Source organism: Enoplosus armatus, chromosome 18 (genome assembly GCF_043641665.1).
Source record: "Enoplosus armatus isolate fEnoArm2 chromosome 18, fEnoArm2.hap1, whole genome shotgun sequence".
NCBI classification, from domain to species: domain Eukaryota; kingdom Metazoa; phylum Chordata; class Actinopteri; order Centrarchiformes; family Enoplosidae; genus Enoplosus; species Enoplosus armatus.
In genome coordinates, this window is record NC_092197.1 from 12853034 (window position 1) to 12865732 (window position 12699).

Sequence of the window (12699 nt, forward strand, 5' to 3'; positions counted from 1 at the left end):
TTTTCAGCTAAAGGCTTAGGAGAAGCTTAATGCACTAAACGCTACCTGAAGAACCACATTTTCTTGGCAGTTTACAACACCAGCGATAGAAGGAGAATCAATATTAATATTACCATAAACACGACTTGAACAGAAAGCTAATCTGCCTCGTGTAAATAGGCAATCTTTTGCTAACATGCTAGCCTAAAACATAAGGTGCTAATTTGTCTGGGTGGTGTCTGCCTGTCTGTGTGTTGTTGTAGTTCTTTTGCCACAAATAAAATAATGCAGCCAACGACCCTGCACACTCACACAGGTGTTCTCCCTTATTCAGGTTGTTTGCATGATGTGACATCACCAAACTCCATGCTTAAAAACAATAAATTGTCCCGCCCTAAATTGCAACAAATTTAACAGGAGATTGTTAGAGAGGTCAAGTACAGAGTAAACACACACACACACACACACGTGAAGAGCTAATCGGCAAAGTGAAAACACCTGTGTGGATGGACCATGAATATGTGTGTGTAGGGGCTTTAAGTTTTCGCTTGTTCAAATCAAACTACAGGCGTTAGCTTACCAGATAGCATCAGGGTTAAGCTAACGTTACAAGCCATGAAGAATGTTGACAGTTGGCACCATCGCGAGGCCATTTCTCCGCCTTACATTGTGATTACAGGTGAGAGGTTAGCCTTAAATGCTCTTTTCCATCTCCGGTTCATATTTCATCCTCTTGTTAATTGTGCCATATGGCCTCACAGCAGGCAGCCTTGGGTACAAGAACGCCGTGAGAGAAAATGATGAATCATAACTGACTTCTGTTTGAAAAGAGCAAGTCATATCAGGGAGAAGCTGCCCAAAAACATGTAGTTAGAGAAGGACTCGCTAAGGAGCAAAACACATTTGAAGCCATGGTTATGTAGTGCAGTGATATGCATCCCTGCAGTTTGTATGTTTGTGTTTTAGAGTGTTTATGTAATTTTTTTTCAGGCTTATTGTTATTACAAGACACATGGCACCAGACTCCTCCAGAACTGGGAAGGCGAGAAGACAGCAAAACAGAAGATCACTGTGAAGACGAAAAGAGAAACCGCCTCACTTGGATGGGTAATAATCTTTCTTAGTTATTTGTGATGATATACAGTATTTCACTGAAAAATATTGCACTACATGCATGTTAAGGATTCTTTTTATGCACATGTAAGTTTAGCAGTCCTTTATCCTTAGATATACTTTAGGAGGATATACTTAAGGATATGCAAACTCTTCCACTGCAGACAAAGTGCATGCATCAAAAGCTTCAGACACATTTGTAAGAGGAACTTTTTTTATAGTTTAATATAATGCAACGACCCCATAACTGGGACTGACATTGTCTTTTTAATTGGGTATGACTGTGTAAACAGTGCAACAATGAGTTGTTTGCTCAGAATAAAGCTGTGTTGACTACATGGTGTCACAGCAGTAATGCAGACTGTCGTCTTCAGAAGGAGGTGTCATACTTTAAAATAAAGCAGCGATATCATGAAATTAATCATAGTAATGGGGTGATGGATCAATTAAAAGGTAGATTGCAAATGAAAAAAAACAAAAACAAACATTCAGGCCTGCCTGGATAATGACGTAGGCACAGCTCTCTCCTCTCACTTTGATAAATCTGTGAGAGAGACGCTTGGCACTGCAGGTTCATAGATGGCTTGGCAGGACGGGACATTTCTGCATCAATCTACCTAGCTATGTGTACTGTTGTTGTTGTTGTTGTTGTTGTGTCTGTCCTCCTCCTTCAGCCCCCTGCGAGGAAATAGAAGCTGTCCAAGGTGAGTCAGCATGGAGAAGCTGTTTGAGCATTTGGCTGAGGCTCTAAGAGAGACAGCGGAAGAGGGAGCTGATTAATCCTACTTTTTTTTTTTTTACCTCTGAGAAATCACTCGCATTCCTTCTTTGTCCATTCATTGTTGGCACTTTGTTGTCGATAGTGTGCAAAAAGAGGCAGGTAAATGGTTCCTTTTTAAATGTTTTTAAAATGTGATCTTGTTCTGCAGTTGTTTTTTGTTAATCATCATGTTGGCAGAAAACCACATGACTGAAATCAGCTGTTTGAGTATTTATTATGATGCAGCAGTAGAGTCAGATAAGTCAAATCTCCTGAGGTACAAGCAGCATTAACCTTCTTAACCCTCCATGTGTCACTGTATAGTAGTTACTGTGAATACGTTTTTGTGTGTGTGTGTGTGTGTGTGTGTTTGAGCAAAGGTATAAAACAAACCCTAACCCAACATAGATGGGGATTTAGCACCGACTGATAAAAGCTGATGTTTTTTCCACGTTCACCCCTGTCATTGTGTTGCTGTGATACAGTAATCCTCTCTTATGTAACTCAGTGGAGCTCTCTCACTCACTCTCTCTCTCTCACTGAACACACTCATACACATGCACATGGGCACACACATGTACATATCAATCATACCAGTCAGCACCTACAAATACATGTAGACGAACTGAGGCAGAGGGCAGCGTTGGTGTTAAATTGGAAATGTTTGCTGTCAGGGATTGATTATGTACTTGTGTAGTAACAAGCAAGTTATGTGATTTTTTTTAATGAAAGAAGATGAAGGAATTCTACAGTAAGTGCCAAGAAACTCTTTGCTAGATTTGTTAGTGTTGTAATGTACATGCAATATGCCATGTATTCTTCTCTGTGTTTGCTACATTAAAATGGATTTGTTTCTGGTCAGCATAGTATTGGGGAAATGTATTGCAAGTATGTAAAATATAATATACACATTTTACTGAAGTTATTTTCTACGCAATCTGCCTATTGTAAAAATGAAAATGTTGTTAAAAGTTAGTTTTTGCTTAAAATTATGGTGATTTGCATGTTTTTCTGTGCATACATCTTGCATGTACACATTTAGTCGTACGTTGTGTGTGTGTGTGTGTGTGTGTGTGTGTGTGTGTGTGTGTGTGTGTGTGTGTGTGTGTGTGTGTGTGGGGTTCAGTTAGCGTATGCTCGTATGGAGGTGTGAGGAGAGTGTGAGGTTTGCAGTGTGTGTAATCTCTGGTTGTGTGTGTGTGTTTTTTTTTGTTTTTTTTTGCAGGTGATAATGCGGGATCACACGTCCAGTGCTCATGTGGAGGAGCTGCTGAGGCAGTCTCAGATGGAGTTACATTGGATCCAGAGACAGTTGGCCATGATCGCTGCCAGAAACATACACCACCACCACCTGCATGCCAAGGGCAAGGTACTGTGGGACCACATACTGTAGGCCTGTTACTACTACTGTTACTACAGCTACATTAAAACGTACCTGGAAGAGTTTGTATTCCTACTAGCCATGATAAAATGATCCTGTTACTAACCTAAAACAGACCTCTGTTTTTTTTGTCCACTTGAGAGGAGAACATCTGGGAATAAAGCACCAATTTTATGGACTGTCCTTTAACAGAAAGGAACATCTGCTCCACTCCATTATGACGTAACATTAGATAACTGTTTTTAGAGTTATGATGATGGAGTTGCTGTTGCAGTTTGTCAACCACCCATACATTCTTTACAACACAGAAATAGGTCTATGCAATACCTTTTTATTGTGATGTGTACCTTTTTTTTAAAAAAAAAAAATTTTTTATTTAACAAGTCGGTGGACCTCAACATCCATTTTTGCTCTCCAGCACGATCGCTATTCTTATTGCTGAAAGTTATTTAATCTCATTCCAGCTCCTCCAGTCTTAACGTTTGTAAAGTCGACAGTTTTGTGTTTTTGACCACAAATCCATTGTTTTCAGTAATCTCTTACCTCATCCGACCCTAACAAATGTACACCAGTCTGCTGTTGAGTTTTTGGGAGCAATCTGAGCAACTGGCACGCCGTTGCTCAGATTGGCTGCCCAACACTCAGAATCAAGTTTAAAAAGAAAGAAAAATATATATGGAAATGATAGAGTGTAATAGGCGTTCTCTCCTTGCGGTTACTCTTTATTTAAACAGAAGCCCTACCATGGGTTAATGAGAACACTCAGGCCTTGAAGCGAAATATCAAATCACTTTTTTATGTTATGTTGTTAATCTCTATTTTGTAATATACACATATTTAACAATAAATCCCCATTTTGTATTTCTATTACAAAATCTATACTAATCTAATTTGTTAGCCTCTTGGAAAATGGTGTCATCATGTGTCACTAGGTGTAAAGAAACGGCAATAACACCATTGAGTCTTTACTTTTATTCTATTCCAAGCATTTTACAAACATGGCCAGAAGAGGACAGCATATTTCTGAAAACACATTTCAGTGTTAAAAAATCCACAGTCGAGATAGAGGCCAGGCCATGACGTGGTCCAAAGGTTGTTTAAGTGGTTAAATGACACTTTGCCATCAGCTATTTGCATATTTAAAGGGGTCATTGCATATTTCTGCCTAATCCTGTTTCCATCTGTTCCTGAACCCTGGTCTCACAGGGCGTCTTGTCATGCCTGAAAGCCAATTCACTACGAGAGTAATGCATCTACAGTAAGGATGGGAACAGACAGTGAGCAATTGTTGCTAGGCAACAGAGTGGAACAGAGCGCGTACGGTCTGCTTTCTCTTCTCACTCACGCACACTTTCTCTTTCTTTCTGTCCTGTCCTCTGTCCTGTGCCTCCGTCCCAGTGTTAAACAGGGAACGGCCATCGACAGACTACACCGGGTGCCCTGCTGCTGATGTAACCTCACTGAAAACCACCACGCTGATTTAATTTGAGTCCTCTGATCAGGGATTGAGAGGAAGTGAAGAGAACAAAAGGGATGGTTGTATCTGAGGTTTAGCCCAGGAACATGACAGTGTAGATTTGATTTGATGTGAGAGGAAAGTTACAAGTAGTAATACCAATGTGTGGATCGTTGCTTCTGTCAGCAAAACAGGAAATCCTTATATTCTGTCTCTAAGAAAGTACGGAGATGCTGGACCCTGATCTGCTTAGGAAATGTATTCAGAGGAAAGATGCTCATCTATGATGTAATGATTTACACATCACTGCTCAACAGATTTACACAGTCCATTTAAATGAAAGCTGCCACGCATGTCTGTTTTTTCTTTTTGTTTTTTTTGCATGTGTGACGTTGTTTTTGGTCAGTTGAACAGGGCGTGCACATCTCTGTGTATGAGCGAGACGGAGTGAAAAAGAGGGTGGGGGGTGGGGGGGGGTTTAAAGCGTGACTGGAGGAAGGAGCAGAGAGCGCGAGAGGAAGCGTTAACAGATTCAGGGGTGGGACTGTGTGTGTGTGTGTGTGTGTGTGTGTGTATATGTGCGTGTGTGTGTGAGAGAGCGAGTGCCAAGCCACTGTAGCCGCTTTTGCCTTCACTGATAGGGTGAGACATCCAGCCTGTTACAGTGGCGTACAGACTAGGCAAGCTATTAAAGCTGCAGATTGGAAACGCTCATTGCAACTGCACACACTGGCACTCATACACGGCGTACACATGCACACACACACTCACACACCCCCACACGGACGTGTCACCTCCACCTTCACTGCCAGCTTGTGATGTGACGGGAAGGGAAGAGAGTCATTTTGGGACAAAGGGGTTTCTGCCTTTAAGGTAGGGATATTGTCATTATCTGGATCAGCAAAAACATACATGTCTGTGCACACTGCTGTCCCAGAGCCCTTTTTTAGATTGTTTGATACTGTTGCTTTTCTTAATCTCAAAACACACATGATACACTGGATGTTGCTGTAGCTGCTGTGATTGTCAGAGATTTAATGCATTCTGGGAAACACAAGACAACACGTATTCCCTTTATGAGGAGCAGTGACTAAGTGCTGATGAATGATAGTGAATTATTTCCCTCCTGAGTAGTTGCCTGTAGATTTATAGCAGTCTGCCTGAATCCCACTCCCAGTGAAACACATTCATAACAACACTTGTGCTGGACAAGAGTAGCTTGATGGGCTTGAAAAGACAGATTTTCTTTTTTAGGAAAATCTGTTTAATGGTGGGTCAGTAGCTGTACAACCACGGCTGACTGCATCAGACTGCACTGATGCAAGTATTTCACTCACACACCAGATGGCGATATGACAATCTATTTAAATCACCCCTGAGTCCAAATACGATTACCTCGGGGTATCCTGGTGGCTCGGTTGGCTGAGCACACGCCACTTAACCACAATGCCCTTGGTTCAAATCCAACCACCACATGCTGCTTTACCAATCCATTCTGCTGTGTACCTCCACCATAAGTCAGCCAGCAAAGCAGAGATGCCATAAAAACCCTAAAAAATGATGGTTGTATTTAGTGACCCATTGAATAAACACACATAGCATTTCTGTGTCATGATGAATTAAAAGAGGTACCTATTAATTGCTGCAAAAGTGGAGGAGAGCCTTACTGTGCAGGGCATAAAGTAGCAAAAAGCCCCTATTACATAATTATATGCTGTAACATCTTAATAGCTACCCACATCATCTGCTTAATAAACAGTTACCCCAGCCTCCAGTTGTTCATCAGTTTTAAATGGATAATCCATCCAGTGTACCCATCACTGGTGTTGTCAACAGTGTTGTGCAGGACAGATTTCACAGAAATTAAATTCCCTGTATGTTTCTTTTCCCTGTTAGTGGGAAATATGTTTCTGCAGCTGTTGCTTTCATAGGAATAAATCATTTGTACTATTGTACTATTTTACCAGTTTTTATTCCAGGAATGTTTCTATGAATGTCTCCTCCCGGATTGTACCGTGTGCTGCCCCTGTGTTCATTTCCGTCTTTTGAAATGGATGTATGTGAGCCTCATAAGGCTTTGTGAAAGGCAGCACAGTAGTTAAAGACTCCAACCTGTTGACCCAGTTTTTTTGTGTATGCATATGAGACAGAAGCAACAACTAAAAAAACAAAACTGTAATACTAATAAACTTAAGTAATGAACAGGAGGTTCCTGAGTTAAATTGAATAGCTACATTTAGATTTCCTTATTTTATTACACATGTGAGTAGGTGTATGTGTGTGCATGGGACTTGTGTGTATGTTAGGATATAGGGAGAGGAGAGAGAGAGAGAGAGAAAAGGGCATCTCTGGTCTCCTTTTGTTCATCTATTTGTCTATTTTGGTTTTATTTTGTTTTGTTTTAATTTGTTTGTTTTTCCTTTTTTCTGGTTAACCCAGGTTAAAGCCTCTTTGACCTCAGGTTTCTGCTTTGCTGACATGGCTTTGGGCCGTACACTGACTACATTTGGTGCTGTTCCATAACTTGGACCATTGTATTGTGGTTGTTCAACACAAAAATAATTTCTCTCTCTGGAAGAAGGGGGAAAAAAATTACTGTGCATAAAATCTAGCACCTGGGGTGGTTAAACATCTTGCATTGTGTGTCACTGAAATCAACAGTGATGCATAATCAAAATATCAACCAAACTGAGCCAAGGTGAAGGACACTGAGACGATCATTAAATGATACTAGGAAAACAGACATCACCTTCACCAGTAGTTGCCTAGCTATTCCTGTCAATAGGGTTATTGAGCAACAAGTGGTTAAATTTCCATTATTGTAGACTTCATTTGCGAGCACTAGTAGGGCTTGGAAGTCAGTTTCCAGAAGAGCCTAATTTTATTTCCTAAATGCTGTCTCAGCCCTGTCTGACACTAGATTATTCAATAAAATCAAAAGTAAGAAAAGAGGAAACACGCCATTTTTAATAAAGTGCTCAGTAAAGAGCAACTTATGAGATATTGTAACAGATGTAGACAAGCATTCGGAAATTCTTATAAATTTTTGTTTGCGTGTGCTTGTCCCACTGGGATGAATAGGAAAAGGAAGAGAAAAGCCTTATATTAAACTCCTACACAAAGGAAAATCCTTTGATGTTAAGAGTCTCAAGGTGACTGCTGTGGGGTCTCTCTCTCATTCTTTCTGAGACTGCCTAGTGTGCAGTTTTTTTCAACTAATGAATGCTTTGTTCCCATCTCATCCTTCCACACATTCTCAATCTGCTTATTCATACAGTATTTATATTTTTTGGTATGTTATGGTCATCCACATTGTAGAAGATACAGATAACCATGACACATTTTGGATGTAACTGTGTTATGTGGAAGAACTGATATCCAAATACTTGTGATGCTGTGTGCCATTTGCTCAGCCGCACTAAATTAAAAGGCTGGCATTCAGAAAGTGTGTGAGAAGACAAACCTTTGGGAGTGGATGCCTGGCTCAGACTGTTTCTCTGCACCTTTCACTGTGTCCCTTTTTTTTTTTTTGTCATTTTTATTCCTCCCTGCCTGGCTCACATTTAGCAGGAGATGTTGTCCGTATTTCCTGTGGCCCCAGAGTGAGCGAGTGCGTCATGATTCCCGACTCTGACGCAGCTCCTGTCAGAGCAGCTTTGGCAGCTCCCTCGGTACAAGGATGATGTCTCCCAAGTGGATGGCACAATTGGGCCCTGCCCGACACGGGACTGGTCGCAGTAACAGCCTCTGTTGTCTGCATGACTGACCTATCATGTCTCTACCTGGCATTGATAAGAGTGGATGTGTTCCATTCATTTGCTCAGCCCAACTAGATGCATTTTTCTTATTGTGCATGGAACAAAAAGATTTAAAACGTGAAATGTTCAGAACCAATGTTGTTTCCATCCGATATTTTTCTTCTCTCTTCTGACCACAGGTTGTCAGGTTACCAAAGTGATTACCTGTTTTTGAGTGCACATTAAATGTTTGCGCCAGTGGTCTAAATTACTCATAAATCAGTTCTCACATGGATGTCCATATGGCTCAACATCTCGCTCTAAATGGGTTGACTGAATGTGTTAGTCTGTCTGTCTGTTTGGAAAAACCCACAGTACTGGTTGGCAGGTCTATCTATCTCTGTGTCTGTTCTTGGAAGGTCCACCATATTACACTGGTGTGTCTGTCTGTAGGCTTGTCTGCTTGGCAGGTCCCCTGTATTAGCAGGTGGATCTGGCCATCTTTCTGTCTGCTTGGCAGGTCCATCATACTGGCTTTGGTGGCTTTGGCGGTCTGTGTGAACTGACATATTGCCTGCAACTTTGTTTTTAGTATTTGTTTTGTGGAGGATGATAGTCTGGCTCACAGTCATGGGATCTGGTTGTTGTGCATGTGTGTGTGTGTGAGTTCTTTTGTGCATGTGACAAGATAACAAATGCTCTGGTAACACGTTAATTGATATATTAGAATAATATAAACTGATATTACAGCCATCTGTTGGTTGGTCTGTCAGGGGTTACTACAAGGGAGAAGTGCTAGAAGAGAACAATAGGCTGGCATTTTCACCTCTTCCTTAATTTTCCTCCAAATGGAAAAGGGTAATTTAAAGTTCTGGAGAGAGAGCAGACATAGAAAGGGTGAAAGGAGACAGGTTTCAGATTAATGCAGCACTGGTTTCTTTTGTCTAGGGTGGTAATGTTTTCCTTTTTATAGCTATGGCAATATTGGAGTGGCTGGACTGGCTAAGTGTGCTTTTTCAGGAGGCAAATGGGAAGACTACACCCCATTTGGCATTTCAGATTGTTGCTCTCGAAAATGTTCCCATTTCATACATTTATATTACTCAAAGTAGAAAGGCTGGAGCAGAGCATCAAATCCATTTTTAGATTAACTTATAGGGAAGAGCTCTTTCCTCTGAACAGAGCAAAGGCCATCGTCACATCCTTGGAGGATGTTTAATTTCAGGAGGCACACATCCATATATACTAAATCAGCTTCCCCCTTACCTCAGCCAAACAGCTGCTCAGCTCCTCTATCATCTGCAACCACTCTGGCGGCCCAAAAGTGAGGGGAAATTTTGAAAAATGCAAGATTGACAGCAGAGCAGTTCTATTCCAAAACAAGACAACTGTGAACTCAAAAAGGTGCCATCAAGTTGTGCAAATTGATGTCTGGCATGAAGGAAAACTAACCAGGCAATACAAGAAACTATTCACAGACCTCAAGAGAAGCTTCCAGTCTGCCTATTACAGATATGCAGTGTATTTCCATGGAAGGTTCAATCCCATCAAGAAAATTTCTAAGAAGAAAAACACTGACTGGCAAATCCTGCTGAGGCTCAGAACCTGTTGCAGTAGCAGCTTCATTTTCAGGCTTGGTAATCCTTTTCCTGTGACTGACCCCACGGGACGAAACTAAAGCCGGAGTACATCACTGTAAGCAAGATTGACAGTAGCCCCAGCCTCTTTTTTTCATGATTTATATTAATCAAGTGCCGACTTGTCGGTCTGTCTGGTCATTTGGTCAGTTGGACGGTCCACCATTTTAGTCTTGACTGAATTATCTCAAAAACTATTGGTAATTCATTTCAAACCATTATCCATGATGCCCAGATGATGAATCCTAATGATTTTGGTAATACTCTGAATTTTCTATAATGCCACCAACAGGTCAAACTTTTCATGGTACCCAGTTGATGTATCCAAATGACTTTGGTGATCCCCTTAAGTTCACATTCATTGCCATGTAGAACACCCATTCATGTTCCCCTCAGGATGAATTGTAATAACTTTGGTGATCCCATGATCCCATTTCTGTAGTGCCATCGTCATGTGGTAGACTTTGTAGTCTTAGTCTTTTTACTGTATATTTAGTCTTGTCAATGTTACATGGTATAGAATGACAACTCCTATATATATATATATATATATATATATATATATATATATATAAGATAGTAATAATACTAGACACGACTAATGTCTCTTTTTGTTTATTTTTTGCAGTCGAGGTATGACGTTTCATCCCAGCAAGCTACTGGACTCTCAATCAACAATGTGAGCCGCTTACTTCGATCGCTGGAGGAGAGAAACCGAGCTCTGAAGCTTGAAGTAGCCACACTTCGCCAAGAGAAACAGCAGCATAGGAAACTGGTAACCTTCCCACTCCCACAACTCCAGTTTTATCTTTTTTCTCACACAGACACGCACATAATCTGTGTTCCTGTGCCTCTTTACACTGTTCACACACTCATTATTTGAGATGCTTTTTTTGCCTGCAAATGAGCTTGTATTTATAGATAACTCTCCTCTGGAACTGAAACTATTAAGATGTTATTATTGTGTTACTTACTGTATGCGTGTAGAGAGTGTCAGTGAGTGCACTGTATTCTAGTTCCTATTGCAGCCTTTATTCTTCAAGCTGTGTATAACAGCATGACTCGCATGTGCACATATACTCCCTCTGTTTGGTCTTGGTTATGCAGACATGTGGGCATGTGTAATATGATGTAAAATAGATAAGGAGGGACATGTGGTTTGGTGTGTATTGTGCATGGGAGTGTGCATGTGTGTGTGCGGGGCCCATGTATATTTTTGTTTGCGCTGTATGTTCATGCATGCATTTGTGTATTTAGTGAATTTTCCTTTGGAGGCCTCCCCCAGGTGGTCTCTGATGGCAAGGTGTGTGTGAGCCGTTGTCTTGGCAACACGCCCATTTGAGTGTGGACAGACTGTCAGAGGGGAAGTGACGGAGCATAATGGCTGCTTGTGTTACAAGCCTCAATGGCTTGAAATTAGTTTTAGTAAAACAGTGCAAGACCAGCATGCTACAGTCTGCATTTACAAACGTTTTAGTTACACTGTTTCAGTTCAGTGTAGCTGTCAGGCAGTTTGTCACACCACTCATTTGGTTTGTGATTGAGAGCATTGTTGCCTTTTCATTGATGTGATATAGAAGCATATGTGAGCTCATATTTGAAAAACTAGTATAGACCGAAACCAAAATAATAAGCTGCAGTCTCCCATTTGTTGCCTCCATATTAGAAAAGTAGATACTGTGCAAAGGAAGAATGAACCGTACAGTACTCTCTGCCATCACATGATGTGTTAAACTTTCCCAGGAACCACGGGGCTCTCTCCTTTCTCTATATGAGCTGAGATATAATTTATAACACAGCACAATGTTAACTTTTTAGCATTTCCCCCTCTTTTATTTGAACATAATAACATTGTTCTTTTCAAATAGTGACATTTGTGGCAACCTGCCCAGTGGGATTTTGTCCATCTTCACAGCCAAAACCTTGGCACAAACGCTGCCCTGTTGTCTGTCATCATAGCTAACATGCAGTAGTCAGCAACTTAACTCAATAATGTTATGTAATTATGTGTGTGTGTGCGTGCTCATGTGTTTTTTTTTCATATATGGTTAGATACTGTTGGAGGTAGTCCAGCTGCGTGCCTGGCAGTCTTTTTGCTGTCACTGCTGACAGCTACACGATCGCAGACTGCATCATGGTCATTCATGCAAAAACAGACTTAGCTGTGGATCAGTTTGACTAGGAGAAGCTCAGTCATGGGAGCGGCTTCACTCTCGCATATTTGCTCATGCAGATATACTGTGGGCTTACACTTAGTGAGGGTATTGAAAGAATAGAAAAGCTGGCTGTGTATCACATCCATCAATTTTGACTTTAATGCTAAATTAATTTTCTTTGTATTTATTTTTTATTAGGTGAGGGTGATGGTCAAAAGATACCTTGTAGAAGATCCAGACAAAACACTCATTAGATTGAAGATAAGATTAAGAGATATGCTGGTACAAAACATACACACACGACTTGCACACACACCAGATGGCTGATTAGCCAGTTAGTTATGGTTTAAATGAATGGCTTCACCAACAAAGCCTTCTTTCCTGGCTTTCAAGGCTCTTTAATGTCCACTCTATTCTATGCTATTACTGCATACTGTGTCAGTTGTCATTTTAAAACAAATCACATATTTGGTCACTTAT

General features: G+C 40.8%; 1 protein-coding gene across 1 annotated transcript in view; it reads left to right on the forward strand.

Moving 5' to 3' along the window:
* The first annotated feature begins 3083 nt into the window (after window positions 1–3083).
* Window positions 3084–12699, forward strand: part of rimbp2a (RIMS binding protein 2a) — a 55820-nt gene continuing 46204 nt past the window's right edge. The window contains 2 exon segments of the mRNA XM_070924566.1: window positions 3084–3221; window positions 10692–10838. Of these exon segments, the coding sequence (XP_070780667.1) occupies window positions 3084–3221; window positions 10692–10838 (285 nt within the window).